This window comes from Myodes glareolus, chromosome 13, assembly GCF_982192425.1.
Source record: "Myodes glareolus chromosome 13, mMyoGla1.1, whole genome shotgun sequence".
NCBI lineage: Eukaryota > Metazoa > Chordata > Mammalia > Rodentia > Cricetidae > Myodes > Myodes glareolus.
In genome coordinates, this window is record NC_142038.1 from 20,993,242 (window position 1) to 21,020,289 (window position 27,048).

At 41.4% G+C, this 27,048-nt stretch overlaps 1 protein-coding gene across 1 annotated transcript in view; it reads left to right on the plus strand.

Moving 5' to 3' along the window:
- Positions 1 to 27,048, plus strand: part of Afg3l2 (AFG3 like matrix AAA peptidase subunit 2) — a 43,417-nt gene that overhangs the window by 8,926 nt on the left and 7,443 nt on the right. Inside the window, exons 6-14 of the mRNA XM_087895954.1 lie at positions 7,351 to 7,425; positions 9,892 to 10,016; positions 11,607 to 11,880; positions 14,772 to 14,909; positions 15,666 to 15,819; positions 19,023 to 19,130; positions 19,221 to 19,346; positions 23,504 to 23,614; positions 25,152 to 25,267. Coding sequence (XP_087752080.1) covers positions 7,351 to 7,425; positions 9,892 to 10,016; positions 11,607 to 11,880; positions 14,772 to 14,909; positions 15,666 to 15,819; positions 19,023 to 19,130; positions 19,221 to 19,346; positions 23,504 to 23,614; positions 25,152 to 25,267 — 1,227 coding nt within the window. The remainder of the gene's footprint in view (positions 1 to 7,350; positions 7,426 to 9,891; positions 10,017 to 11,606; positions 11,881 to 14,771; positions 14,910 to 15,665; positions 15,820 to 19,022; positions 19,131 to 19,220; positions 19,347 to 23,503; positions 23,615 to 25,151; positions 25,268 to 27,048) is intronic.

Genomic DNA, 27,048 nt, shown 5'->3' on the forward strand with positions numbered 1-27,048 from the left:
CTGTATAAAGTACATGACCCTCCAGGGTATGGTTGAGGAGATTTTTATTGTAGACATGAGGGAGGGAGTGGGGAGAGAGTATAGTAGATTGAACATGGCCAGTGGACTGGAAATGGTCATGAAAAGAGAGATGGGACAGAGCAAGAGAGAAAGACAAGGTGCAGAGAAAGGAGAGGGGACCATGAGAGGGAGAAAGAGCATGGCCTAAATCACAGGGTTATATGGGAATGAGAGACTGGGGGAAGCCCAGAAACTGGAGATGGGGGTGGGGTTAGTAGATGGTGGTTGAATAAATCCTGACTAACTCAGAGACTTGTTCTGAGGAAACCTTGAGGCCAGCATGTGCTTTGATATGCTAATATTACAGGTAGCCATTTGTCCCTTCTTCCAAGGATGAGGAAATGGCTTCTTTGATATAGGGAAATGGGTGGGTGCCAGAATTTGGAGGAGTGGTTTCCTTTGACTCTGACAATGTACCACCCTGCCCCGTGGTGCTGCTGGCTGCTGTGTGGTGACTTTGTATTCTACCGTGTTGCTGAATTCATATATTTGTTCCAGCTTTTGGGGTAGTATTTCCAGGGTTTTCTAGATTGTGTCATCTTTTAGGATATTAGGCACGCGACGTGTATCCTTTTGAATACTTGAGTGATAAACTCAGAGTCACCAGTAATGAGTTGGTGTTTCAATAAGGATAAAAAACACTTTCTGCAAACCCAGATTTGAATTCTCCACTTCTTTCTCCCTATGTCTTTTTCATCTTTGTTACCTGCCTGTTATATGAGTCAGAATGTGGCCTGCGTAAAGGTCCTCTTGTGAAGTCTGTGTGTGTCTCCAACAAAGGGTTTTGCTCTTCTATTAAAGAGCACAGGAAGTACCACATGGGGAGGAATGAGGGGCACTTTACAGAAATTTTGTTTATCAAGGGATGAGGTCATTAATGACCCTAGCTATCCCAGATAACAAATGAACAAATGCTACCAAGCAATATCATTATTGATGGATATTTGTTAGATAAGGTTGTTTCCAATTTACTTAGGGTTTTCAACATTTATTACCATAGCCCACACACACCTTTTGCATTACTCTAGGTCAGGGGTATGGACGAGTACCCATCTTTTCCTGTAAGCCACTACCTCGTGGTGCTACCACGAGATTATTAGAAATGGGTTAATATCAAGATATGAGAGTTAGTCAGTAACTAACTCTCTAGAGATAATGGGCCAGGCAGTGTTTAAATGAATATAACTTGTGTGTTATTATTTCTGGGGCTAAGCTAGCTGTGCGGGAGCCGGGCAGGATGAAAAGCAGGCCTGCCCGCAGCCCCTCACTACAAATGGCACCCAACATGGTGGCGCATGCCGGTAGGATTTGCTGAAGGAGGCAGAGGCAGGAGGATCACGAGTTCGAGGCCAGCCTGAAATACTACGCCCACATTCCCAACAAATGGACTATGGGTATTTTTCTTTGTTTAAAAGAAAAAAAAGAGGGAAATGGTGCGAGAGAATTGTCTGTATTCTGTCAATCATGTATTTTAATAAAACGCTGATTGGCCAGGCAGAAAGTATAGGCGGGTCAACCAGACAGGAAGTAGAGGCGGGGCAATGAGAATAGGATAAAGCTAGGGAGGAGGAAACTCCCTCCGCCATTCCTGCGCAGACCACCGAAGAGGCAACATGTAACCTGCCCAGCTGAAAAAGGTACCAAGCCATGTGCTAACGTAGAAGGATAATGGGGTAACATAAGTTATAAGAGCTAATAAGTAGCCTGACCTAATGGACCAATCAGCTTTATAACTTATAGAGATCTCTGTGTGGTTGATTTTCCTTTGGGGCTTGCCGGCTGTGGAGCACTGGGCGGGACAGATACCCCAACAAGCCGGCCTGTCATACTACACTTTTATAATAATGCATTGTCATTGGAAGCAAATGCTCTTACAAGAGTTTACCACTGAACTATGTCCCTAGCAAGATCATGTAACCTATTAATAAATTATTTTCTCCCTGATTTCTTTTTTGACTACTGGGCATTCAGGGGCATAATGCTCAGTCTCCCTGTATTTGTGTTGTTTCCTAGTTTTTCTTGCTGTTGAGTTCAGAGTTTTATTGTAGTATGGCTTGATAAGATAATAGGGAATTATTTAGATCCTTTCATACTTGCTAAAACTTGATATGTGACCTAGAATGTGGTCTGTTTTAGAGAAGGTTGGGGCTGCTAAGAAGAATGCATGTTCTGTTTCTGTTGCATGGAATAATTTGTAGCTATATGTTAAATCCATTTCACCTATTGAAATTGCCTAGTGCAAATGAGAAGGATGTACAAAATACGCAACAAACCTGCTTAGGAGTTTATCAGAGAAGGCGTGTACTGGCCTGGGGAAGTCGGTGTGCAGAGAGAGAGGGCTGAAGATGGCGCGTCCAGCTTTTAAAGGCTTTTAAAGGCTGCCTAGCACATGTGCACAGGGGGATGACTTGGCTACGTAGATGATGGAGCTCACGCATATGCACAAGGGCTCACGTAGTAGGTGATGCAACCTTGCCACACGTGGGTCACACAGGGCCTTTTAAGGTTCCTGGGGCAACTAGGTATTTTTGCCTGGCCTGAGGGCTTTGTCCACACATGCATTGGAACCTAGAAGTACCAGCCATGCTGGTTTGCCTAAAATGATAACACCTATGGTGTGGTTTAATTTTCAGGTTGCTTTGTTGATCTTTAGTTTGGATAGTTTATCTAGAGATGAGAGTAGGGTATGGAAATCACCTACTCTTAGCGTATCAGAACCTTTATGATATTTTAATGTCCATTAGTGTTTGCTTTGTAAAACTGGGAAGCCAAACACTCAATGCATATTCATATATGTATTTATAGTTGCTAACTCTTGTTGATGAATTGTTCACTTTGTTCATACATAGTGAACTTTTTTATCTCTAATGATGAATTTGATTCAAAGTCCACTTTATCATAATACCAGAATTTATTTTCAGTTTCTATTAGCATGATAGATTGTCTCCAATCTTTTTACTCTCAATCTCAGTAAGGTATGTTTCATAGAGACAAAAGTAAGTTGGGTATAGTTTTTTCAGGTCCAAAAGAAATCAGGGACAAATGATTATGTGCCTATTTGTAACATGAAGGCCTGCTGCTTGTTGGGGTTTCTATCCTGCCTAGTTTCCACAGCCGGTAAGCCCCCAAAGAAAATCACACAGAGAGTCTACATTAGGTTATAAACTGGCCCATTAGCTCAGGTTTCTTATTAACTCTTGTAACTTATATTAACCCATTATTCATTGTTCTTATCTATGTTAGCCACATGGCTCAGTACCTTTTTCAGTGGGACAGGTCACATCCTGCTTCTTCGGTGGTCTGGGCAGGACTGGGGAGGAATGGGCTTCCTCCTTCCCAGCATTCTGTTCTCATTGCTCCACCTCTGCTTCCTGTCTGGCTACCGGCCAATCAACGTTTATTTAAAATATGATTGACAGAATATAGAATTGCCCCGCACCACCTATTGGCATTCATTCCAAAGTGGACACTGGCCTCCAGGCTCCCTTAGCACTTGTGACTCCTCTCAACCTTTTTCACCAACTCTACCCTAAATATCTCCATCTCATGGGCTTCCCCTCCCCTAACTTCTCATCCTTATAGAACCCTGCCATTTTGGCCATGCTCTCTCTTGCTTCTTCGCTCTTGTACTCTTGACCCTCTCTCCTCTCTCCTCTTCCTCTCTCTCTTCTCTCATGTCCCAGGTTAGTCTTTTGACCATGTTTTTAGTCCACTATTTTCTCTCCTTGCTCTGGACTCTTCCAGATGTCTCTGGCTGTAATCTCCCACATATCTACAGTAAAAATCTTCTCAATCATATCTTCAAGTGGTCATGTTCTCATTTCATTCAGTTTTTTAAAATTCAATCAGCTAGTCTGGCTCTCTTATTTATTTTTCTTATCTATATATATTTGTGTGTGCCTACATGATTCTTGTGTACCATGTGCTGTCAATGCCTGCAGAGGTCAGGGGGCATTGGATTGCCTGGAACTGGAATTACAGAGTTGTGAGTCACCTAATCTGGGTGCTGGGAATACAACCTGGGTTCTATGCAAGACCACTAAGTGCTCTTAACTGCTGAGCCATCTATCTCTTCTGCTCCTGACTCCTTTCCCTCCCTCCCTCCCTCCCTCCCTCCCTCCCTCCCTCCCTCTCCATCTCTTTCCCTGTCCCCTACTCCTCTGATCTTTGTTTGAGACAGGGTTTTTCTGTGTAACCTTAGCTGTGCTGGAACTCACTCTGTAAACCAGGCTGACCTCAAACTGATAGAGCTTGCCTCTGCTTCCTGAGTGCTGGGACTAAAGGCGTGCACCACCATACCTGGCAGCCTGTGTCTCTTTGCTGATGAATTCAGGTAATTTATGTATGAAGTCGTTATAGAGAGATGCTTACTAAATTCTGGTGATTTTTTTTTTTTCTGGTTAGTTGGATTGTTTGTTCTTTTCTTCTCTGTAGGGTCAGGGGTAGTGTCAGGGTTTGCTGGTTTACTGTGGAGGACATGGTGGATGCTTTCCTTGTTTCTGCTCTTGAGCCATTCTTGTCCCGAAATTTAATCTTCCTGTACTAGTATGATTATGTTTTCTTTGTTCCTCTTCTGTGTGTAATTCCTGTAAGTATCTTTTGCAGTGCCAGTTTGTGGTCATGAACTGCTGTCATTTGTGCTTGTCCTGAAATGTGCTTATTTCTCTGTCAGTTTCACAGAATAACTGCAGAATACAAGCTTTGCTTGAATTAGACCATTTCATGTTTTCCTGGCTTTTAGGGTTTTTGATGACAGATCTGACATCATTCTCATGTTTTGCCTTTGTAGATGAATTGACCTTTCCCTTGGTAGCATTTTTTATTATTGTTTCTTGGTTTTGTAGTTTTGACTTGTTGGCCATAATATGTTGCAGAGTTTATTCTCTGTGTATTTGGGGTTTTAGATGCTTCTTATGTTTCAATCTATTTCTTTCTCTAAATTTTGCCATAATTTCTTTGAATAGATTCTCTGTATCCTCAGTGTTTATCTGAGCTCCTTATACTGTATGGCTTGTTTGACTGATTGTAGTCCAGAGTAGTCATGCTCATTTGTTACTATATATTCCTTATTGTAATTTTTTAAAAGATTTATTATGTATGCAGTGTTCTGTCTGCATGTATGCCTGCAGGCCAGAAGAGGGCAGCAGCTCATTTCAGAAGGTTGTGAGCCATTATGTAGTTGCTGGAAATTGAACTCAGCCAGTGCTCTTAACGACTGTGCCATATCTCCAGCCCCCAATTTTTTTTTTTTTTGAGGGGAAACACACCTTAAATTCCCAAGTAGTTTTAGCCATTCCTTTCTAGACAGAGCAGTTATCCCTGTGTTCCAGTTTCTCTGGAATTATTCTCAACTTCCTTACTTTCACTTTGCAAACTTATTGAAAAGCAGATCATAAGAAATGAACATGCCTTAGAGGATTCATGTTGTCCCTGTCCTTCAGATGTGGTATTCCAAGAGTCTTATTAGAAGTGGGGAGGAAAGAATGCCATTAAGAATCAGATATAGGGCTGACAAAATGGCTCAGTGGTTAAAACACTTTGAAACCTGATGACCTGACTTTAATCCAAGGAATGCACATAAGGTGGAAGGAGAGGCTGGTCATCACAAAGTGACCTCTGATCTCTGATGCTTACTGTGGCATGTGAATGCCTCACCCATATCTCCCCTCTATTTATCTGTCACATACAAAAATAATAGTAATAATAATAAAATTTTAAATCAGATACAGTTAGGAGATTAAAGAAAGCAAGTATATACTGTTTGATATTCGGGGAATAGAAAAAAATCTTAAAACACCAAGTGTTAGAGATGAAAACAGTCAGAATCATTGGCTAAAAAGAGTGTAAATTGGAGAGCCATTGTGGGGAGCAGTTTGGCATATCTAGTACAGTTGAAGGGCTGTATGCTTTGCAGCTCGTCCTTAGTGTAGCTGTCTATAGATTGTGTATCCTGGAAGAACGTTTGAAGATATCTTTCAGAAGTTATCTACGGGCTGTTCATTGCAGCATTTGGTAAGACTGTGTATGAATTGAAACAGCCTAACTGTTAGTGAGCATGAAGGTAATTTGGGAGTGTGCTTATTAAATGTAAGACTTCACAGAATTAAGATGCCAAAGTATATAAACCTTGCACATGTAATTATAGTGATATTTTATTTCTGTTTTAATAAAAAAAAAAAACTTGTCTGAAGATCAGAAGGCAAAACTAAGCCACACTAGACGCCAGGCAGTGGTGGCACACATCTTTAACCCCAGGATTTGGGAGACAGAGGCAGACAGATCACTGTGAGTTCAAGGCTACCCTGGGATTCACAAGATAGATCCAGGTGGTGGTGGTTCACGACTTTAATCCCAGTGATCTCCCATCACGAGGGAGATAAAAACAGGAATGATATGGCTGGGCAAAGAGAGGACTATAAAGGGGAAGAGACAGGAACCACCCAGTGAAGTGTGGAGTCTGAGGATTACTAAAGACAGTATCTCACCCTTTTGGTCAGAAGATTTGGTAGAAGTAGGTGGTCTCTCAAGTGGTTTGCTGCTTTGTTTTTCTGAACTTCAGGTTGAACTCTAGTATCTCTGGGTTTTTATTATTCGTGCTACATGTAATGGTGGGAGGGAAAAGAAAGGTCAATAAAAACAGCCATTTAAAAAGCTTGAAAGCACCTGGCGTGGTGGTGCACACCTTTAATCCCAGCACTCAAGAGGTAAAGGCAGGCGGATCTCTGTGAGTTTGAGGCCAGCCTGGTCTACAGAGCAAGTTCCAGGCAGCCAGGACTGTTAAACAGAGAAATCCTGTCTTGAAAAACAGTCAAAACAAAAAAGTCATATGTGTTTTTGAAAAATACTTATTTTTATATGTATTTATGAGTGTCTACATTTACATGTGCACTGTGTGTGTACCTGGTGCCCACAGAAGTCAGAAGAGGTGTCACATGCCCTGTGACTGGAGTTCTAGGTGGTTGCCAGCTACTGTGTGGATTCTAGGGATGGAATCCAGATCCTGTGCAAAAGTCGCAAGTGTTCTTTATCACTGAGCCATCTCCATCTACTCCTCATCCCCTGTGCCTTGTTTTGATACAGGGTCTCAAACTTGTAGTAGTCTTGGCTGATCTGGAACTTATTATATAGAGTGGTCTGACTCTTCCTCCTAAGTGCTGGGATTAAAAACATACATCATCATGCCCAACCTGACATATGCCTTTTTATTATCATTTAAAAATGAGAATAAAATAACATCTTAAGTATTTTCTGTAAACTTGTGTTTATATGTTTGCCTTTTTAACATTCTAGGTGGACAGACTAGAAGTTGTCAACAAGCGTTTTGTTCGTGTGACCTTCACACCAGGAAAAACTCCGGTTGATGGGGTAAGTAATTTTATAAATTGATGTGAGTTAGGAAGTGAACCTTCAGGTTTAGAACTGACAAGAAACCATCCCTTGCATTACATATGTACAGAGGGAGAGTGGGATCTGGTGTGCCACAGGGGTGACACTCGGTGACCTCAGCTGATATGTGCACATGCCGATGATGGAGTGCGTCAGTGTTGGATTGGTCTTGGTAATCATTTTAGTTTCACACCTAGGACACAATGAAGAAGTGCTCAATTTTCAGCATTCCAAAGTAATCTATGATTTTTTTTTTTTATTTTTTTATTTTAAGACAGGGTTTCTCTGTAGCTTTGGTTCCTGTCCTAGAACTTGCTCTTATAGACCAGGCTGGCCTTGAACTCACAAAGATCCACCTGCCTCTGCCTAGTGCTGGGATTAAAGTTGGGCGCCACCACTGCCCGGCAATGATTCTTGAAGGCATTTGGTTGGGAAAGATTTTAAATTTGGATTTTATGTGTTTTGAGGTAGTATCTTTGAAATCAGTTTAGGATTCTTTCTGTTCATCAGTCTTCAACCGTTTTGTGATATTTATCTGTTTTCCTAGTTTTTGTTTGTTTATTTTTGAATGGGGTCTTACTCTGTAACGCAGGCTGCCCTTGAACTCATGGCCATCTCCATTCTTTAGTCCCTACAAGTGCGCAGGCATAACCATTACACCTGGCTGTGCTGATTTGAAAATAATCTATATTCTGGTCCACCTAGTGTGGACTCTTATCTAGAGACACAGCAGAAGTGTCGGGTGCACAGCGATTATAAAGAGGGGAGGGAGGCTCCCTGCTCTGCCACTACCCTACATCTAGTCCTGTTGTCCTCTACCAGGCTGCTCCCTACCCACTTTCTAGACTCGGCACCCACTTCTGGAGAGCATCCTCCCCTAACTGTCACTCTCCTTTGTTAGTGCTGTCTGTGGTACTGTTTCTAAAAGATAATTTTGATAATGGAGAGGTCTTGTTTTCTAGGATTGGCATACACAGACATTTAATCTAAAATTTATAACATTGCATTATTTTTCTTTCTTCATTGTGCCACAGTAAACAAAACTCAAGGTTGTATGCTTTGTTTGGGTTTTGATATTAGGGACTGAACCTAGAGTCCTATAGGTTAACAAGTACTTCACCACTGAACTATATCCCCAGCCCTGTATCTTAAGACTGTAGTCTGTCTGGTGTGTACAGCTGTAATCTCAATCCTTCTTGGCTGCACTGAGTGTGTATGGACTTTCCCCCAGTTCTATCCCTTAACCAGGAAAGCATAATAACACTTTCGTAGCATTTGCCGTTGTCAGAGCACTTCAAGTCATCTAGAGTTAAAGTAGGTAGGATGTAGTGTTTTTAGATATGTCCCACTTTGTAGAAGGCTCAGATTTTCCTGGGATTTGGAACTATTTTCTTGTGTACCTGAGGCGGGTGGTCATTATTTTTGTGCCATTTTGTAGAATTGCTATCTCCCCTAGGTTCTTCAGGTCCACCCCACCCCAGGAATCCCCCAGCCTTCAGTATTAGACGGGTTATGCCCAGCACAGCATTTCTGGTACTTGTCTACTGGCCAAGTTTGATTTTCACTGTTGTCCTGATCCCACTTCTTAGCAGGATCCTCAAGGGCGAATGAGCTAATGTATATTCAAGGGCTCAGCAAGGCCTTACACAGAATGTGCATAGCCAGTTGAGCTGTTACTGTTGTATCACAGTGCTGGACATGGGCTAGGAGAAAAGAGTCTTGTTCATCTTCAGCAAACATTTTCTTTTCAAATAGGTTTTTAATGCTTTTCTTAAAAAAAAAGTTTACTTTGAGATTTTATCTTTATTTCATGTGTATGGATATTTTACCTGAATGTATGTCTGTGTGCCACATACATGCAGTGTTTGTAGAGGCCAGAAGAGGGCGTTGGATCCTCTAGACTAGTTGTTAGAGTTGTTAGCTGATGTGGATGCTGGAAATTGAACCTGGGTCTTTTGAAAGAGCATCAGTGCTCTTAAAATGGAGCCGTCTCTAATCCCAGTGCTGTTCTTTGAATTTATAAGTTTCAAGCCACCGAAGAATATTGCTAAGGAAATACTTACTTGGCCAAGGATTGCCATGTGTTCTCACCAGATTTAAAAAACAAAACAAAATAAAACATGTCTTTAAAATCAGGTTTTTATTATTGGTTTTTTATAGATAAATCTTCAGTGTTTATGATTTTATTTTTTTTTTTTTTAAGACAGGGTCTCTGTATGTAGCTCTGGAAGTCTTGGAACTCCGTTTTTTCCCTTCTTTCTTCCTTCCTTCCATCCTTAAAAATTTCCACCTCCTCCCCTCCTCCCTTGGAACTCCTTTGTAGACCATGCTGGAATTAAAGGCAGTGCCCAACTCTGAAAAATTCTTAATGGGCTAAATGCTTTAGAAAATTCAGAGTTTTGTTTGTTCTTCATTCTAAGGATATTTCTTTTTCTGTTTTTATAGCAATATGTCTGGTTTAACATTGGCAGTGTAGACACCTTTGAGCGGAACCTGGAGACTTTGCAGCAAGAATTGGGCATAGAAGGGGAGAACCGGGTACCTGTGGTCTATATTACTGAAAGTGATGGGTAAGAAATCATTTTAAGTTCATGCTTTGTGACAGACATGGTGCTCATCCCTATAATCGTAGCACTTGGGAGACTGAGGCAAGAAGATTGACAGGAATTTGAGGCCAGCTTCGGGTACATAGAAAGACCTTGTGTCAGAAAGCTTGAAAGATAAATTAATAGAAAAGCAGGTTTGAGTACAGTGCTATTCATAGTCCACTATCTTTTTGTTGCCAAGTGACAGGCTACAAAGTTATTTTTAAGGGTTGTTTTTTTTTTTGTTTTTTTGGTTTTTTGTTTTTTTTTTTTAGTTCTTTGTCCTGTGTGTGCACATGTACACTGGAAGAAAGCATCAGATCCTGTTATAAATGGTTGTAAATGATGACCATGTGGTTGCTGAGAGTTTAACTTGGGACCTCAGAAGAACAGCCAGTGCTCTTAACTGCTGAGCTGTCTCTCCAACCCCCATAAATTAAAGTCTTAAGCAAGTCTTGGTCTGTTTGACCATATTGAAAAATAAATCTTTAGTAATTTAGTTTTTGCGACTACCTTCTTTTCTACATGACTATTTAGAGTGTTATGGTCCCGCTTGCTATTTGAAGGGTTTTTGCATGAAGAGCCCTGTGTCATTTACCTTTATAGTTAATAGTTTTCCAGGATTTAAGAAATTCTTCCAGGCTAGAGAGATGGCTCAGTGGTAAGAGCACAGACTGCTCTTCCAGTGGACTTGAGTTCAATTCCCAGCACCCACATGTAGCTCACAACTGTCTATAATTCTAGTCTCAGGGGATTCAGTGCCAACCTCTGACGGCTGTGAGCACAAGTCATGCAGTGGTGCACAGCCATCTGTGCAGACAAAATATTTATAGGGTTTCTCTGAAGCTTGTCCTGGAACTTGATGTGTAGACCAGGCTGGCCTCAAACTCACAAAGATCCACTTGTCTCTGCCTCTCAAGTGCTGGGATTACAGGTGTGCGCCACCGCTGCCCAGCTACCCCTAGTTTTTTTTTTTAAATGTTTAAAAATATATAAAAATTTAGCAAATTTGTACTTAAAAGTTACATTGGATAAAGATTATTAAGACAAAAATAGGCTACATCCCTAGGCTTTGAGGCACCCATGCAGGCTCTATTGCAGAGGTTCTGCTAGAAAAGAGCCTTAAGTCTGTTAAACAAGAGAGGCCTGTGGTGCCCAGAGCAGACACATTAGACATTGTATGCATTACTTTCCAAACTGCCATGCTGTTAAGTGAAGGCATTTCCTGAGGTTGAGGCCTCCCAGTATGAGAGCTGGAGTCTGAGACTAACACCAGGGTTAGGCTAAACATTTAAGTGAGTGATTGGAAAGAAAAACTTGGTAGTAGCTAGATGATAATAAAATATAAAGAGCATACATGTTGAGACAAAGTTCTTTTTTGTTATTCCATGACTTTACTTTAATGATACAAATATGCCAAGAATCTCCTGTACCTCAGACAAACTACTAGAATATTTTGAAATACTAGTTTTTTGAAAATACTGGATTTTTAAAGATTTTACCGACTGCCCTGACGTCTGAGGCAGCTGGGAAACTTGCCACCTCTCTTAGCTGTCCTGCTGTGTTCTCCTCCAGCTCCTTCCTGCTGAGCATGCTGCCCACAGTGCTCATCATCGCGTTCCTACTCTACACCATAAGGAGAGGGCCCGCTGGCATTGGTCGGACTGGCCGGGGAATGGGCGGACTCTTCAGTGTTGGGGAAACCACGGCGAAGGTCTTAAAGGATGAGATAGATGTGAAGTTCAAAGACGTGGCTGGCTGTGAGGAGGCCAAGCTAGAAATAATGGAATTCGTGAATTTCCTGAAAAACCCAAAGCAATATCAAGACCTCGGAGCAAAAATTCCAAAGGTAAAAAGATACTTGGAGAGGATTAACTCCAGAACTGTGTGTCTCTGAAGCTGTCACCGTATTACTTACTTAATTAGCCATTCTTCTTTCTGATCTTTGTTTCTGTCTAATTCAGTTCTGTAGCCTGTTTTCTGTGTCTCATTGTATCGATTTTGTGTATTTCTGAAAGCATTTATTTTTTTCTGCTCATGGAAGCCTTTTCTGCCTTTGTTCTCCCTCTAGTCTGATTTAGACACCCTCCCACTCCACCCCTTGTCAGCTGTAGCCCCTACTAGTATTATACTGCAGTAGTCCAGCCTTTTCTTCCACAGAGTGCTGGGTCATCTACTCGCACCTGATACTGAGGTCTTGGCACAGCATTGTCGAAGGAGAGTCAACACTAATGTTCACTTTCAGCACCTGCCTCATAACTGCTGTGCTAGGGCTGCTCTTGTACCACAGCGGCTTCGCAGCCCTTTGCTAGGCATAAAGTAGCAACTTGCTGTTTGTTAAATGGATTGCTTATGAATGGGGGTCCTGAGGGTTGGACATGTTTGCTAGCACAAGGGTCTTGTGCATGCTAGCCAAACACTCTACCACTGAGCAATAGATACTCCTACATCAGCCTTCCAAGGAGTTAGGATTACAAATATGTGCTACAAGGCCCAGCTTGGATTAGCTGTTAAATGGATAAAATAATTCATTAATAAAGCTTACTTTAAAGAAATGCTTAGGGGCTGGAGAGTTGGCTCATTAGTTAAGTTCAAACACTTTCTGTTTTTGAGAAGACTGGAGCTTGTTTGCTAGCATCTATATCAGGTGACTCAGCTGTGAGCAGCTCCAGCTCCAAGGAACCCAGTGGCTTCTGGTTTCTATAGGCACTTGCATAGCACACACACATACATATGTACATACGTACATACATACAGATAAATGTTTCATAAAAGAAATGCCTTTGTTTGTTTGGTAGATAGGGTTTTACCATGTAGCCATTGTTGACCTGGGATTTGGTGTGTAGACCAGGATGGCTCAGACTCACAGAGATCCGTCTGCTTCTGTCTCTCATGGTGGCATTAAAGGTTGTGCTACCATACTTGGTCTGAAAAAGGCTTTGTAAAGGGAATCATTTCTATAATTTTCATGTCCCATCTGTATGGATAAAAAATCATATTCATGGTAAAATAATTTGCCATTACTTAGTACCGTTCATATCATACCTAGGCAGATGAAAATAAACATTTTGTAAAAAGATTTATTTATTACTTGTACAGTATTCTGTCTGCATATATGCATGCAGGTCAGAAGAGGGCACCAGATCTCATTACAGATGGTTGTGAGCCACCATGTGGTTGCTGAGAACTGAACTCAGGACTCTGGAAGAGCAGCCAGTGCTCTTACTTAACCTCTGAGCCGTCTCTCCAGCCCTAAAATGAACAAATTTTAAAAAATGTTCAAGTGTTGTATTACAGTCTGAAATCGTGTGTCTTTTGACCATATTATTCATCTCTTCACACACAGTATTTGGAAATAAGAGTCATGTTTGTTTGTTTGTTCATTTATTTATTGGTTTTTCAAGATGGCTTCCCTTTGAAGGTCTAGCTGTTCTCACTATGTAGTCCAGGTTGAACTCAGAGATTCACCTGCCTCTGCCTCCTGAGTGCTGGGGTTAAAGGCATGAGGCACCACTGCCTGGTGACCTTTTTTTTCCTTACTTACTTTGTGTATGTGAATAATTTGCTTGCATGCATGTATGTGCGCCATGTGTGCCTGTTGGATCCCCTGTAACTGGGGTTATGGATGGTTGTGAGCCTTTCTGTGGGTGCTGGGTGTTGAATCCATGTCCTTTGCAAGAGCAACAAGTACTTTTAACCACTGAGGCATCTTTCTGACCCTATGTTCATTTTTAAAACAGAACAGTTTCTGATGTATCACTTAGTGGAAAGTCAACAGGAAAGTGAATTCACACATATATTAGGCCCTTTTCTGTCACTGATGAGACACCATGAGCAAGACAGTTCATAGAAGGGTTTATTTGGGCTTATGATGGCAGAGCAGAGGCATGGTGGCAGGAGCAGGAAGCTGAGGGTTCACATCTTGAATGACAAGCACGAAGCAGAAAGCAAACCAGTAAAGCCGCAGGTCTTTAGACTCTAAAGCACATCTGCAGTGATGCAGTTCTTCTGCCAGACCTCACCTCCTCAACCTCTGCAAACAGCGCCATCAGCTGGGGACCATGGCTTCAAATACCCATTCTCATTTCTCATTCCAGCTACCACAGTACAGTTAGGCTTTAGGTAGATGTGAATCTGTGCAAAATAGTTACCGACGTGTACATTTTCATGAAAGTAAAAGCCAGTGTTTATGTTTATTAATTACATGAATTCAAAAACCAGTTTTACTTTTAAAGAGCAAAATAATTTTGTAAATTGGGAATGTGGTGTCCGTGTTTCTTTATTGTTTAAGGAACAGTTTATTAGCCTGGATGTTTTCTTTTCATGCTATTAGGAGGAAAGCTTAAAAACCACTAAAGCAGCTGCACTACAATTCCCAGCCATTAGAACAAACCCACAGCCTTGTGGTGTTGGGGATACAGCCCAGTGCTTTGTGTATGCTAGCCAAGTCTACCACTGAGCTGCCCACACACACGCAGCACTGAAGATCTCTAGACAGGAAGTGTTTAGATTTCCCCTTGTGTTGTTGGCAGATTAGCCTGAAACAGACCTGTCCTGTTGTTTCTGTCTGTTGTTCCTCTGACAACTTTCATATCGTCTCTGCTGTAAAGACCTCTGCTGTAGTGTAAACATTCCACTTGTCATTAAGATTTAGAGTCAGAGGTACCCTTTGGAATTGTGATGGGAGTGCAGTTTCTGTTTTCAAGATTCTGATTAGGTGTAATCTCTCTGTGTCTGAAGGGTGCCATTCTCACCGGCCCTCCAGGTACTGGTAAGACGCTGCTAGCTAAGGCCACAGCTGGAGAAGCCAATGTTCCTTTCATCACTGTCAGCGGATCTGAATTTCTGGAGATGTTTGTGGGTGTTGGTCCAGCCAGGGTAAGTCTTATTCTGTTCTGGTGATGGAACTTCTTTACTACAACCCATTCCCCCTGGGTGTGGACTGGTGAGAGTGACCCTGTCCCTGGAGTCCCCAGAGTGACCTCTCACTGGTCACTTCCAAAGCTATACTAGCAGTGCCTGTGTGATTCCCACCTCCCCCAGTACTGTAGTTCATTCTTAAGGTAATTTATATATTTCAATAAGTGGTTTTACTTTGTGGATAATTTCTTCTGGCAGGACTTTTATTGAGGCATCAGTTGACATGAGTGTCCACTTAAATGCCTTTTAGATCTGTGCAGTGTTAATACATTTTACTCACTTTAAGAAGAAACCCAGGTCCTTTAGCAGTCTCTCCATCCCCTTAGCCCTAGGCAGAATCTGACATCTCTAGATTTCCTGTTTCAGACATTTCAAATAAATGGAATTGTATAATGTATGATCTCTTTTGTTTTGGGCTTTTTGTTTTATATTTTTAAAAAATAAGCTGGGCATGGTGGTGCATACCTTTAATCCCAGTACTCAGGAGGCGTAGGCAGTCAGATCTCTGAGTTGAAGGCCAGCCTGGTCTATAAAGCAAGTTTCAGGACCATCAAGGTTGTTACACAGAGAAGCCCTGTCTTGAAAAACGTTATTTTTATTTTTATGTGTGTGAATGTTTTTCCCATATGTATGTGTGCCACCATGCCATTCTGAGGTTAGTCTTGCTAAACTAGTAGCATTGACTTGACAAGTAACTCAATCTTTTCTGTCAAGGTCCGAGACTTATTTGCCCTTGCTCGGAAAAATGCCCCTTGCATTCTCTTCATTGATGAGATCGATGCTGTGGGAAGGAAGAGAGGTCGAGGCAACTTCGGAGGGCAGAGTGAGCAGGAGAACACGCTCAACCAACTGCTTGTGGAGATGGACGGTGAGCGTCACAGACATTCTCTAATGGCTCAGCAGAGGAGCTGAGTTCCAGTCCAGCACCCACAGGGTGGCTCACAACCATCTGTAACTCCAGTTTCAGGGGGATCCAACGCCCTCTCCTAGTCTCAGCATGCACCTACTGTTTTTTTTATACCAGTATCTTAACTAGCATCCTGCCTTAGCATTGGTGATAAGATTATATTGACTAAGAAAATGGGTAAAATGATGAACAAAAGAACTAATGTCTGTCTCATTCTCAAAGTTGAATATGGTTCTGAAACATTACAAAAACCCAGGTGCAATGAAATGTGAATTTGGCAAACGTTGAATACAGGTGTTTTTTTGAACTTTGTGGGTTTGCATTTAAATTGAAAATATCCTAAGTCCAAAATACAGTGAGTCTGCCTGACCCACCGAACTTCCTGCTGAGCGGCACAACACACTGCAAAGTATGTTTCTTAAGGGTGGTGCGGCTGACTGGGAGTTACAGCTCGCTGCTGTCACCCAGCATAGCTAGAGAGGATCAAGCCAAACAATGAAAGATGTCCTGTGAAAGAGGCAGATTCAAAATTTGAAGTGCGGTTTTAACTAATTGTGTATCACTTTCACCCCATCATTGAGTGAAATCCTAAGCTGAGGTTCATCTATACTCCTTAACCTAGAAAATAGCAGTCATTCCATACTGGCCAGCTTTTTTGTCAGTTAAGGAGGCAGTTTCTGGGGCTGCTGCATCCTTCCTGCTGGGAAGTGTGTGGACACTTTCCTGTGTGTCCACACAAAAGGAAGGCACAGTGCCAACCTTCACATTGACTTAGATGAAGAAGCCAGGTGCAGTATCAGAATGTGGAGGTGGAGACTTTGCTCCATTCTGTGACATTCGGTTCACCCTTCAGACTCTAAGTTCAAACCGAGTGCCTCATTGGGGTACCAGCCCATGCAATCTTTTAGTACCTGTGTCCTGAGGTCAGAGGATGGCTAGAAACATTTGAGAACAGCTGAGAAAACTGAGGCATTCAGGGGCCAAAGGGATGGCTTAGTGATTAAGAACATGGGTTTCTTTATACCAAAGACCCCAGTTTCAATTCCAGCAACCCAAGTAGTTAAGTGTAGAACTGTCACAAACACCTGTAACTTTAGCCTCTGACCTCTGAGGGTACCACAACTTACATGTGTATACGCTCATGTAATTAAAAATAACAATAATAACTTGTTGGTAGTAACACATGACTTTAATTCCAACACTCAGGAGACAGTGGCAGACAGGTGGATCTCTGTGAGTTTGAGGCCAACCCGATCAACAGAGAGAGTTCCAGGGCAGCCAGGGCTACACAAAGAAAGAAACCCTGTCTTGGAAAAAAAGTCTAGAAAAGAAAGAAAACTGTCAAGCGTAGGGGTAGCACTTGAGAGGCAGAGCTTAGAGACGCATCACAAGTTTGGTCCACATAGTAAGTTCTAGGACAGTGTAGAATACAGAGTGAGACTCTATAGCCTAAAATGAAAAAAAAATTAAAAATTAAAAAAATTCGATTCTTGAAATTGCCATGTAAAGGAGAGGGCTAGAGAGAGAATGACTAGTGGGTGCTGGAGTGGCTATGGAGGAGTCATTTCTACTCTTCTGTAACAGCAGGATAACCACGGTTGTGTAGAGTAACAGAACTGAAGAGGGGAGGGAGGGAGGGAATATATATACGTATGTGTATGTTTGTATGTATGTGTGTGTGTATACACACACACACACACACACACACACACACACACACACACACACACATATATATATAATTTTTTAGAATGGCTTACAGACTGTGGTCCTGTTAGTCCAACATGACTCTCTACCAACAGAAATTCTAAGAAGCCAGTATGTGTTCAGTCCATGAGGCTGGATGTCTCAGCTGGTCTTTAGTATATGCCAGAGTCCTGAAGAGGTAGGCTCTAATGCCAGTGAAGGATGGACATGCCAGTTAGAGGGAGGGCAAGCAGGCAGAGAGAAAACTTAGATATATTCTATCAATCTGTGTTTTACTGCAAGGTTGTGGCCTACCGGCAAGGTTCTATTCTAGCATATTTCTTTGACAGCTGCATGGAATCTCCTTGACTCTGCCTGCTCTCTGTATATCTCTGTTCGGATTTCCCTGCTGGCTTTACTCTACTAAGCCGTTGGCTGAAACAGCTTTATTTATTAGCTAATAAAAGCAACACATATACAGAACGACTTCCCACATTAATTAAAAGTGGATCTTCCCACCTTAAAAGATCAGAATTAAATTGAGTGTTCACACTTCAAATGATTTAATTAAGGGGAAAAAGTTCTCACAGGTGTACCCAGCCTTTAGGTTTTATTTAATTCTAGATATAGTCAAGTTGACAACCAAGAATAGTCATCACAACAGCTGATAATAATTGTTTATTTCAGAGTTGCTACCAGAGGGCATGTTCAGTGTTCCAGCACAGGCCCTAAGTCTCTGAGTGATTGATGGATATCCAGTTATCCTGTTTCTCATGCTTAAGAGTCATATTATCCTCATTTATACATACAAGTGTGTTTAGCTAAAATAAGTATTTCTAAAAATATGAGTAAATAGTAGCAAAAACTTTAATATGCGATTATTATAACCAAGAACAAGGTGACTAATGAGAAAAATGATTCAAGTTTTGGACTTAAAACTGCTAGATAAGGATCTGGAGAGATGGCTTAGCAATTCAGGGCACTGACTGCTCTTCCAGATGGTCTCAGTCTGATTCCCAGCACTCACCTGACAGTTCACAATAATCTTTTTTTTTTAAATATTTATTTATTATGTATACAATATTCTGTCTGCGTGTATGCCTGCAGGCCAGAAGAGGGCATCAGACCCCATTACATATGGTTGTGAGCCACCATGTGGTTGCAATTCAGGACCTTTAGAAGAGCAGGCATCTTAACCTCTGAGCCATCTCTCCAGCCCCCACAATAATGTTTTAATTAGTCCCAAAGGACTGTAATCTGGCGCCCTCTTCTGGTCTCCACAGGCATTACACATATGTGCGCAGACATACATGCAGGTGAAACACCCACACATGAAATTTTTAAAAGTTATAGATAAAAATAGAAAACAATGTCTGATACAGATATGGATTTATGATGTCCATCTACTGCTAGCTAGTCTTGCTTTCTGTCCTATGTTGTTTAATTCTGACTCCACATGTTAATTACCACCTTTTTAGGCTTCAACACAACCACCAATGTGGTCATCTTGGCAGGCACAAATCGGCCAGACATCTTGGATCCAGCTCTTTTGAGGCCAGGCCGCTTTGACAGGCAGATCTTTATTGGTGAGATGGTATTCACTGGGTTCAGTCCAAGTTTGTGGTTAAGATGTGCCTCACTATGACCTTTTTTTCCCTTAAAAATAATTTCTAAAGGACCCCCAGACATAAAAGGACGAGCCTCAATCTTCAAAGTTCACCTTCGGCCATTGAAACTAGACAGTGCCTTGGAAAAGGAGAAATTGGCTAGAAAACTGGCATCCTTAACCCCAGGGTTTTCAGGTAAGTGGAAATTACTGCTGTTTTTAAAGCATTTTTCAATCACTGACAAGTACCAGGTCACTGTAGTTCCTCTCACTTGGGGCCATCATCAGATGTTTTTACCTTTTAATTATGGGAAACTTCAGATGTGCACATAATTAGAGGATACAGAAAATTGACCCTTGAGCACTTACTTGTGCAGGTGGCTGTTAACATCCAGGCATGGACCCCACCCTCTATCAGCACAGTGGATTATGAACAGCTCCTAGAAGCATATCCCTTCATCCATAAATCTTTGAGGATTTGTTCCCAAGTGTCTTTTAACAGTTACTGGTAGAGATAGCATGCTGCAATGCTCACCAGTACTAAGTGTAAATTGGGTGGGTTTTAGTATATTGACATAGTAGCCCAGCAATTACTATAGTTTAACTTTGAAACATTGTATCACCTTGAGAAGACTCTATCAGCATCTCCTTCCACCTCCAGGCTTGGACAACAGTAATCTACTTTCAGTCCTTATAGGTTTTCCTATCAGGATACATTATATAATTGGATTATTCAGTATGTTACCTGCCTATGTTCACGTAGAATGCTGTTTAAGATTGGTCTGTGTGGTAACATATAGCAACTTCATTTGTTTTTCTGGTTATTCATTATCTGGTTATGGTTATGCCTAGTCTCAACCTGTTCTTTATTTGATGGCATTTAAGTGGTTTCTACTTTGTGATTGTTACGAATACCACTCCTAATATTCACCTACAGAGTTTTGTGTGGGTATATTAATTTCTCTTAGAATTGTTTGAGCATATGATGTGAATGTATTTGGATCTCTGAGGAATTACCTGGCTGGTTTCTAAAGTGACTGCATCATTTTAACTTTTCACTGTAGACTTTGAATATGTATGCCAGTTTCTCCATATCCTTGCCAGTAACTGCTATTCGCTCTGATTGTCTCTCTTCTGTCTCCTCCCACCTCTGGTTTTGAGACAAGAACTTGCTACAAAGCCTCAGCTAGTCTGCAGGTTGCTAGTTAATAGCTCAGATTGATCTGAATTTGTGGGGATCCTCTTGTCTCTGACCTCTCAGGGTTGGGATTACAAATGTGAGCCACCGCAGTTCGTTTATCTGCCTTTTTATTGTAGTAATCCTAGGGGCATAAATTGGCATCTCTTTGAGGTTTTGATTTGTTACCCAATAAATTATTGTATGAAGTATTGTTTCCATAGTTTGTTTTGCTGTTGATTTCCAGTTTTATTCTACTATGATCTGATAGGATATGAGAAATGGTTTTGATTCTTCCTGAATTGTGTGCTCTGTATTTGTTGGATCAAATATTCTATAGATGTCTGTTAAGTCTGTTTGGTTTGTGGTATAGTTTAACTCTGAGGTTTGTTTTTAATTTGGATGATCTATTTAAAGACAGAAATAGGGTATTGAGTTCACCCACTATTACTGAACCAGGAGTCTGCCTAGTGCTTCTTTTAATTTATATCTTCTGGATGAACTGTTTCTTTATTAATATATAGTTACTGTCTATCTCTTTTGACTCATTTTGATTTGAGGTTATGCTTAGCGTTGAATGTCAATTTCCAGGATCTGTACTCACTAGGAGACAAACCTCTAGGCACATCCTTGAGGGATTACTGAAAATGGTAGCCTGGGTAGCCTGTGAGGAGATTATCTTAACCAGGGTGTTTGAGTTCGGAAGACCCACCCTAAGGGAATAGGGCACATTTTATGTTCTTGGGTCTTGGACTGAATAAAAACAAGGGTGCTAGCTGCAGGTTGCACTCATCCATTTCTGCTTTCCGACTCTATAGACACAATGTGGCCAATGTTTAAGGCCGCTGCCTTGACTTCCCCACCACAGTGGACTGTGCCCTGAAACAGCTAGATAAACGCTCTCTTTTTGTTCTTTTGAGACAGGGTTTCTCTGTGTAACCCTGGCTATCCTGGAACTCACTCTAGACCAGGCTTGCCTCAGACTCACAGAGCTCCTCCTGCCTCTGCCTCTGCCTCCTGAGTGCTGGGGTGGGATACCACGCCCGGCTGAAATGTCATTTTGGTCAATTTTAAAATACAGCATTGTTTGCAGTCACTTATTCATTCATTCCATGCTTTCTTGGTTTAATCCCCCATGATACTCAAATGTGTTGGCTTTGATGGGTGAGTTAGCTTTTTCCCTTAAAGCTTTAATTTCTTTGTATTGCATTTTGACGTCTTGGTTCTGTGAGGTGGGGAAATCCTTTGGACATGTGCTGTTGGAGCTCTAAAACCTTTACATTTGGATATCCATTTCTTTCTCGAGATCTGGAGGTTTTTCTTTGAATTTATTCACAAAGCCTTTAGTGTTTATCTCAGTTTTTTCTATTCTGTAGATTCTTAAATGTGTTCTCTTGATCCTAGCCCTGAGTTCTTAGTTAAGTCTGTTGGTGATACTCTCCATTTTATTTTTTATTTGGTTCAATAAGTTTTTCTTTTTTAGAATTTATTTAATTATTTCAAAACCTTAGTTTCCTTGTGTTCTTAGACCTCTAGGGCAGCTCAATTTTAAACACTAGATTCCTTCTGTGATAGCACCTGACTACTTACTCCAAGTAAGTGGTAGTTACCAAAACCTGCCCCCAGAACAGATGGTTGGGAAGCCCGTGCTTGTTCTGTGGGTGCCACTGCCCATCTCGTCACACCAGGGCTGCCTTCTGATGAGATCTGAGAGCTGCCCAGCCTGAGCATGCTCTGCTGGGCCTGACTTCTCCCACGTCACCTTCCGTATTCTGTGCTTTTTAGCCATCCTGTCAATAACATTGGGAAATTCTGAAGCTTTCTTTGTCCTTTGAGTAAATTCCATTTTTTCTTACTCTGATTCTTCTCCTTCAGTGGGCCACACAGAGGCAGTTTCCTGTGGGTCATCTTACCCAGAAGTACTATAGTGTTTAAAACTTGTTTACTTAGCTCACTTGTGTTAACATACACATAATCTGAGAAATCCACGTAAGGCCTTAATGTGCCAAACCAACATTTGACAAGCTTCACATTACTTAAATTTAGTTTATTAGCCAAATGTACTAGATTATTTTAATATATGTTTATTATAAGTTATGTAAGCCTGTTGTCTAACATGCCCATAAGTCATTTTTTCAGTAAAGATGGCAAAACTAAGAATATTAATGTGCATTTAAAAATAGTGTCATTGGAGTCCCACAGCCAAACATTAGGTGGAACTCAGGGAATCCTGCAAAAGAGGGGGAGAATGGATCGTAAGAGCCAGAGGGGTCAAGGACATCACAAGAAAACACACAGAATCAGCTAACCTGGACTCATAGGGGCTCACAGAGACTGAATCAACAACCAGGAAGCCTACATGGTTCTAGCCATCTGCACATAGGTGACAGTTGTATAGCTTGGGCTTCTTGTGGGACTCCTAACAGTGTGAGAGAGACTGTCTCTGAATATTTTGTCTGTACTTGAGACCCTTTTCCTCATACGTTTCCTCATATTAAGGCCTTGTCCAGCCTTATATGAGGAGGTACCTAGTCTAACAACAACTTGATATGCCATGTTTGGTTGATATACATGGGAGGCCTACCCTTTTCTGAAAGAAATGGAGGAAGGGTAGATGGGAGGGGGTTGTAATCATCAGGTTGTAATATATGAAAGAAGAGTACATTTTAAAAAAATTTTTTAGAAAATATCATTGGGCTCAGTAGTTAGAAGCACTGGCTGCCCTTCCAGAGGACTCAGGTTCAATTCCCAACACCCACACAGCAAACAACAATCTATAACTCCAATTCTAGGTGATCCAGCATCTTCTTTTGGTCTCTGTTGGTACTGCACACACATGGTGCACAAGCATACGTGTAGGCAGCACAGTCATACATATAAATAAAATAAAGATTTAAAAAAGCTATCATAATTTGCTATTACCTGAACCATATTATCTATTAAGGTGAATTGTCTGCAGTTACCTGTTTGCTACTAATTCTCTCATCTTAGCTCACAGGGCCAAGGTTATATATAGGCTTGTACTTAATACCAGGATATCTTAGGATTCTTGTAAACACTTGAATTGTTTCAATTAGACCCCTTCTCAGTCTTCTGATGGGTAAGATCTGTGTAGGGTCAGTCCTCCCTAGTGTGTGCCTGTCAGTGTGAGCATGGTTTTGTGTGTTTATTTGTAGGAGCTGATGTTGCCAATGTCTGCAATGAAGCTGCTTTGATTGCTGCAAGACACCTTTCAGATGCCATTAACGAGAAGCACTTCGAACAAGCGATTGAGCGAGTGATTGGTGGTAAGGCAGCTGAATATAACTGAGGTTTAAAGGCTGATGATAGTCAACATGTTAGGTTACGGTATGTGGCTGCCATCCCAATACTTGGGAGTTGAGGGAGGAGGTTCTCAATTTTGAGCCTGCTTTAGGGTAAATGATGAGACCTTGTCTCTTTTTTTTAAAAGCTCATAAAAGAAAAGTTCAGCCCTTGATTACTGTTTTGACAAGATCGCAAGATCTACAAAGAAAGTATATCCACACAGCTGCAGGGCTTGCCATGCAATCTCCGGGCTTATCTTGTGCTTTCTTGTCTTTGAACCCTTCCCTCTCTGAGGTAGAAAAGTGTTTACCTATTGACAGTGCTGCCTCTGTGAACCTCGACCATGTCTTTGTAATAATGTGACATATTGAGAAAGGGAAGAGATCCTGTGATGAACTGTGGGGAGATGGTTTGTATTTTCAGATAAGCAAGAAAGTTAGGTTATAGAGTAATAGTGGAGTACCTGCTTAGCATATACATCTCCAGCACTACAAAAAGAAAAAGAAATGCTTGTGGGACCCTGATAGCTTTGTGGAATATATTTATCTCAGATGAATTGCATTGAGCAAAACAGAACCCTCAAAAGATGGTGTGGTGGGCTGGAGAGATGGCTCAGAGGTTAAGAGCATTACCTGCTCTTCCAAAGGTCCTGAGTTCAATTCCCAGCAACCACATGGTGGCTCACAACCATCTGTAATGAGGTCTGGTGCCCTCTTCTGACCTGCAAGCATGCACACAGACAGAATATTGTATACAAAACAAACAAACAAACAAACAAACAAATAAATAAATAAATAAAATTTAAAAAAAAAAGATGGTGTGGTGGTTTGCCTCCACAGAACATGCACCATCAGGGTTTACAGTTATAGATCGTGATACAAAGTGAAGCTGGGAGCCAACCTCTCTGCAGCTGAGAAAAAGTTGAAATGGCAGACCTTTGAGAGTTAAAGGCTTCACCACTGCCTAGAGGCATTAAATTCTTATCCTAGGGTCTTTGGGCTGTGTGTCAGGGAATGACCTTCCTAGAGTGTTTCTATCTGGCCTGTGTGGTGACTAGCCAGCCCTGAGTAGGAAGTTCGGGCCTTTCACTGGGACGCTACTTTCCTTTATCACCTCCCACTGGCAACAGACAACAAGCATCCTTATCTCAAGACTTGATGGTTCTGAGTAACAAAACCAAGCATACAACTCTTCCAGACTTCTCCATGAGTTTCCTGTTTCATAGGACCTAAATTCTGAATTGCATTTATATTTCTGTTGATTTTCCCCAAAATAAGTATGTGGCTTAAAACAGTGGGTGGTTAGGATAAAAGCGAGCCTGAGGCAGAGATGAGAAATATACATTTTTGTTGTAGTTGTATTTATTTCAGACTTGGCCCTTTATTCTGATTTCAGTTGGAAAGTTTAGGCGGGTTAGTTGTTAAATTATGTCTTAGGTAATGAGGTTGTAGCATTACATCACTTTTTTTTAATGTCATTGTCACTAAAATAGTGGTTTGGGGTTTTTGTTATTATTAGGCTTGGAGAAAAAAACCCAAGTTCTGCAGCCCGAGGAGAAGAAGACAGTAGCTTACCACGAAGCAGGCCATGCGGTCGCCGGCTGGTATCTGGAGCATGCAGACCCGCTCTTAAAGGTGCCACAGAGTGTGATGGAGTAGGCAGGCCAGCTTAGAGTGTGAGCAGTGACTGAAAAGGAGTTATATTCACTGGAGAGATAGCAGATACAACGTACCTATGGAGGGACCTAGCAGAAACTAATGATGGCTGACGGAAATGCTTACATACATCCTCCTGCAGATATAGCACAAATTTTGACAAAACTTTCTCTGTTTGCCACCCTAGAGATTGAACCTAGGACCTCATATATGCTGGGTAAATCCTCTACCACTGAGCTATACTCCCAGCTCTTATTTTATTTTATTTTATTTTATATTTTGTATTTTTCAGTATGTGTGGTGCATATGTATATATGTATGTATGTATTCAAGTGTGGGGACACAAATACCTGCTTACACTTATGTACTTGAGTGTAGAAGCCAGAGGTCAGTGTTAAGTGTCTTTCTCTATAGCTTTCCATGTTATTATTTACCATTATCATTATGAAGGTGGCATCTCACTGATTTGGGGTATGTTGATTAAGCAAGACTAGCTGGTAGCAAGTCCCAGGAATCCTCCTGTCTCTGCCTTGTAAATGCTAGAATTGCAGGCACCTGGCATCATAGTCAGGTTCTTTGGGAGGATCTGAACACAGTTCCTCATGCTTGCATAGCAAGCGCTTTCCTGACCGAACTTTCTCCCTACTCCCTCTACTTTTTATTTTGAGGGAGAGTCTCACTGTTTCCCAGGTTGTCCTTGAGCTCACTGTGTAGTCAACGTAAGCCTTGACTTTTCAGTCTTCTCAGCCTCTCAAGTAATTGAGTGAGGCTTGTGCTACTGTGCCTGGTTCAGAAGACCAGAGCCAGAAAGTGTCCAAAACAGAGCAGGGTTGGGAGAGAGCGGCATTGGTAGTATGAGGATTGGAAATGCACCACTCCCTGGCCTGAGGTGTTCTGTGACTATAACCCTGTCGTAGGTTTGGCCATCTTGAGTTTTTAGGGAATGCAAAATTAAAGATTTTGTTGTATCCAGGTGTGGTAGCCCATACCTTTAATCCCAGCATTTGGTTGCAGAGGCAGGCCAATCTCTACTAATTTGAGGCCAACCTGATCTACATAGTAGGTTCCAGGACAGCCACAGTTTCATAGTAAGACCCTATCTTAAAGGGGAAAAAGTTTCAATTGCATTTTCAATAGACTCTTAACACATGAAATATAAATTTAAGAAAGTATCATAGGGCTTATAACCGAAGTAAGAAATAAATCAAAGTATATTTTGTTCATGGAATCTTATGCCACTTCTTCCCAAATTGATCTTTTTGGTTTATTGCAATCTTTGTTATGGTTATAACAGATATTCCCTTGCAGAACCTAGGGCCTTATACACACTAGGCAAACACTCCAAAACTGAGTCACAGTCTCAGACCAAATAGGCTTTGTTTTTTTGAATAGCTATTGTGAAGCTGAATCTAAAGTTTTCTGGAAAAACAGAAGAGTGGAAACAGCTGGGTAGAGGTATCACTGCCTGACTTTCACTGCACTGCTGCAGGAAAGTCTGCCACACTGGTGAGGGACTGGTGAGACCAGGATGGGAAGCTGGTGATGGTGCATGCCTGTATTACTAGCACTTGGGGTAGGACAGGAAGATTGGCAGTCCAAGGTTTTCCTGGGGTTCATTAGACTCTATCTTCATAAAGTCGAAGGGAGAGGGAAGGAAGGATTGTCTTCTCAACATGTGATTCTGATAACAGCATTCATATGAATAAAGGGAACATTGACCCTTGTATCATATGCCAGAAAATGAGTAGATCGGAAAAGCT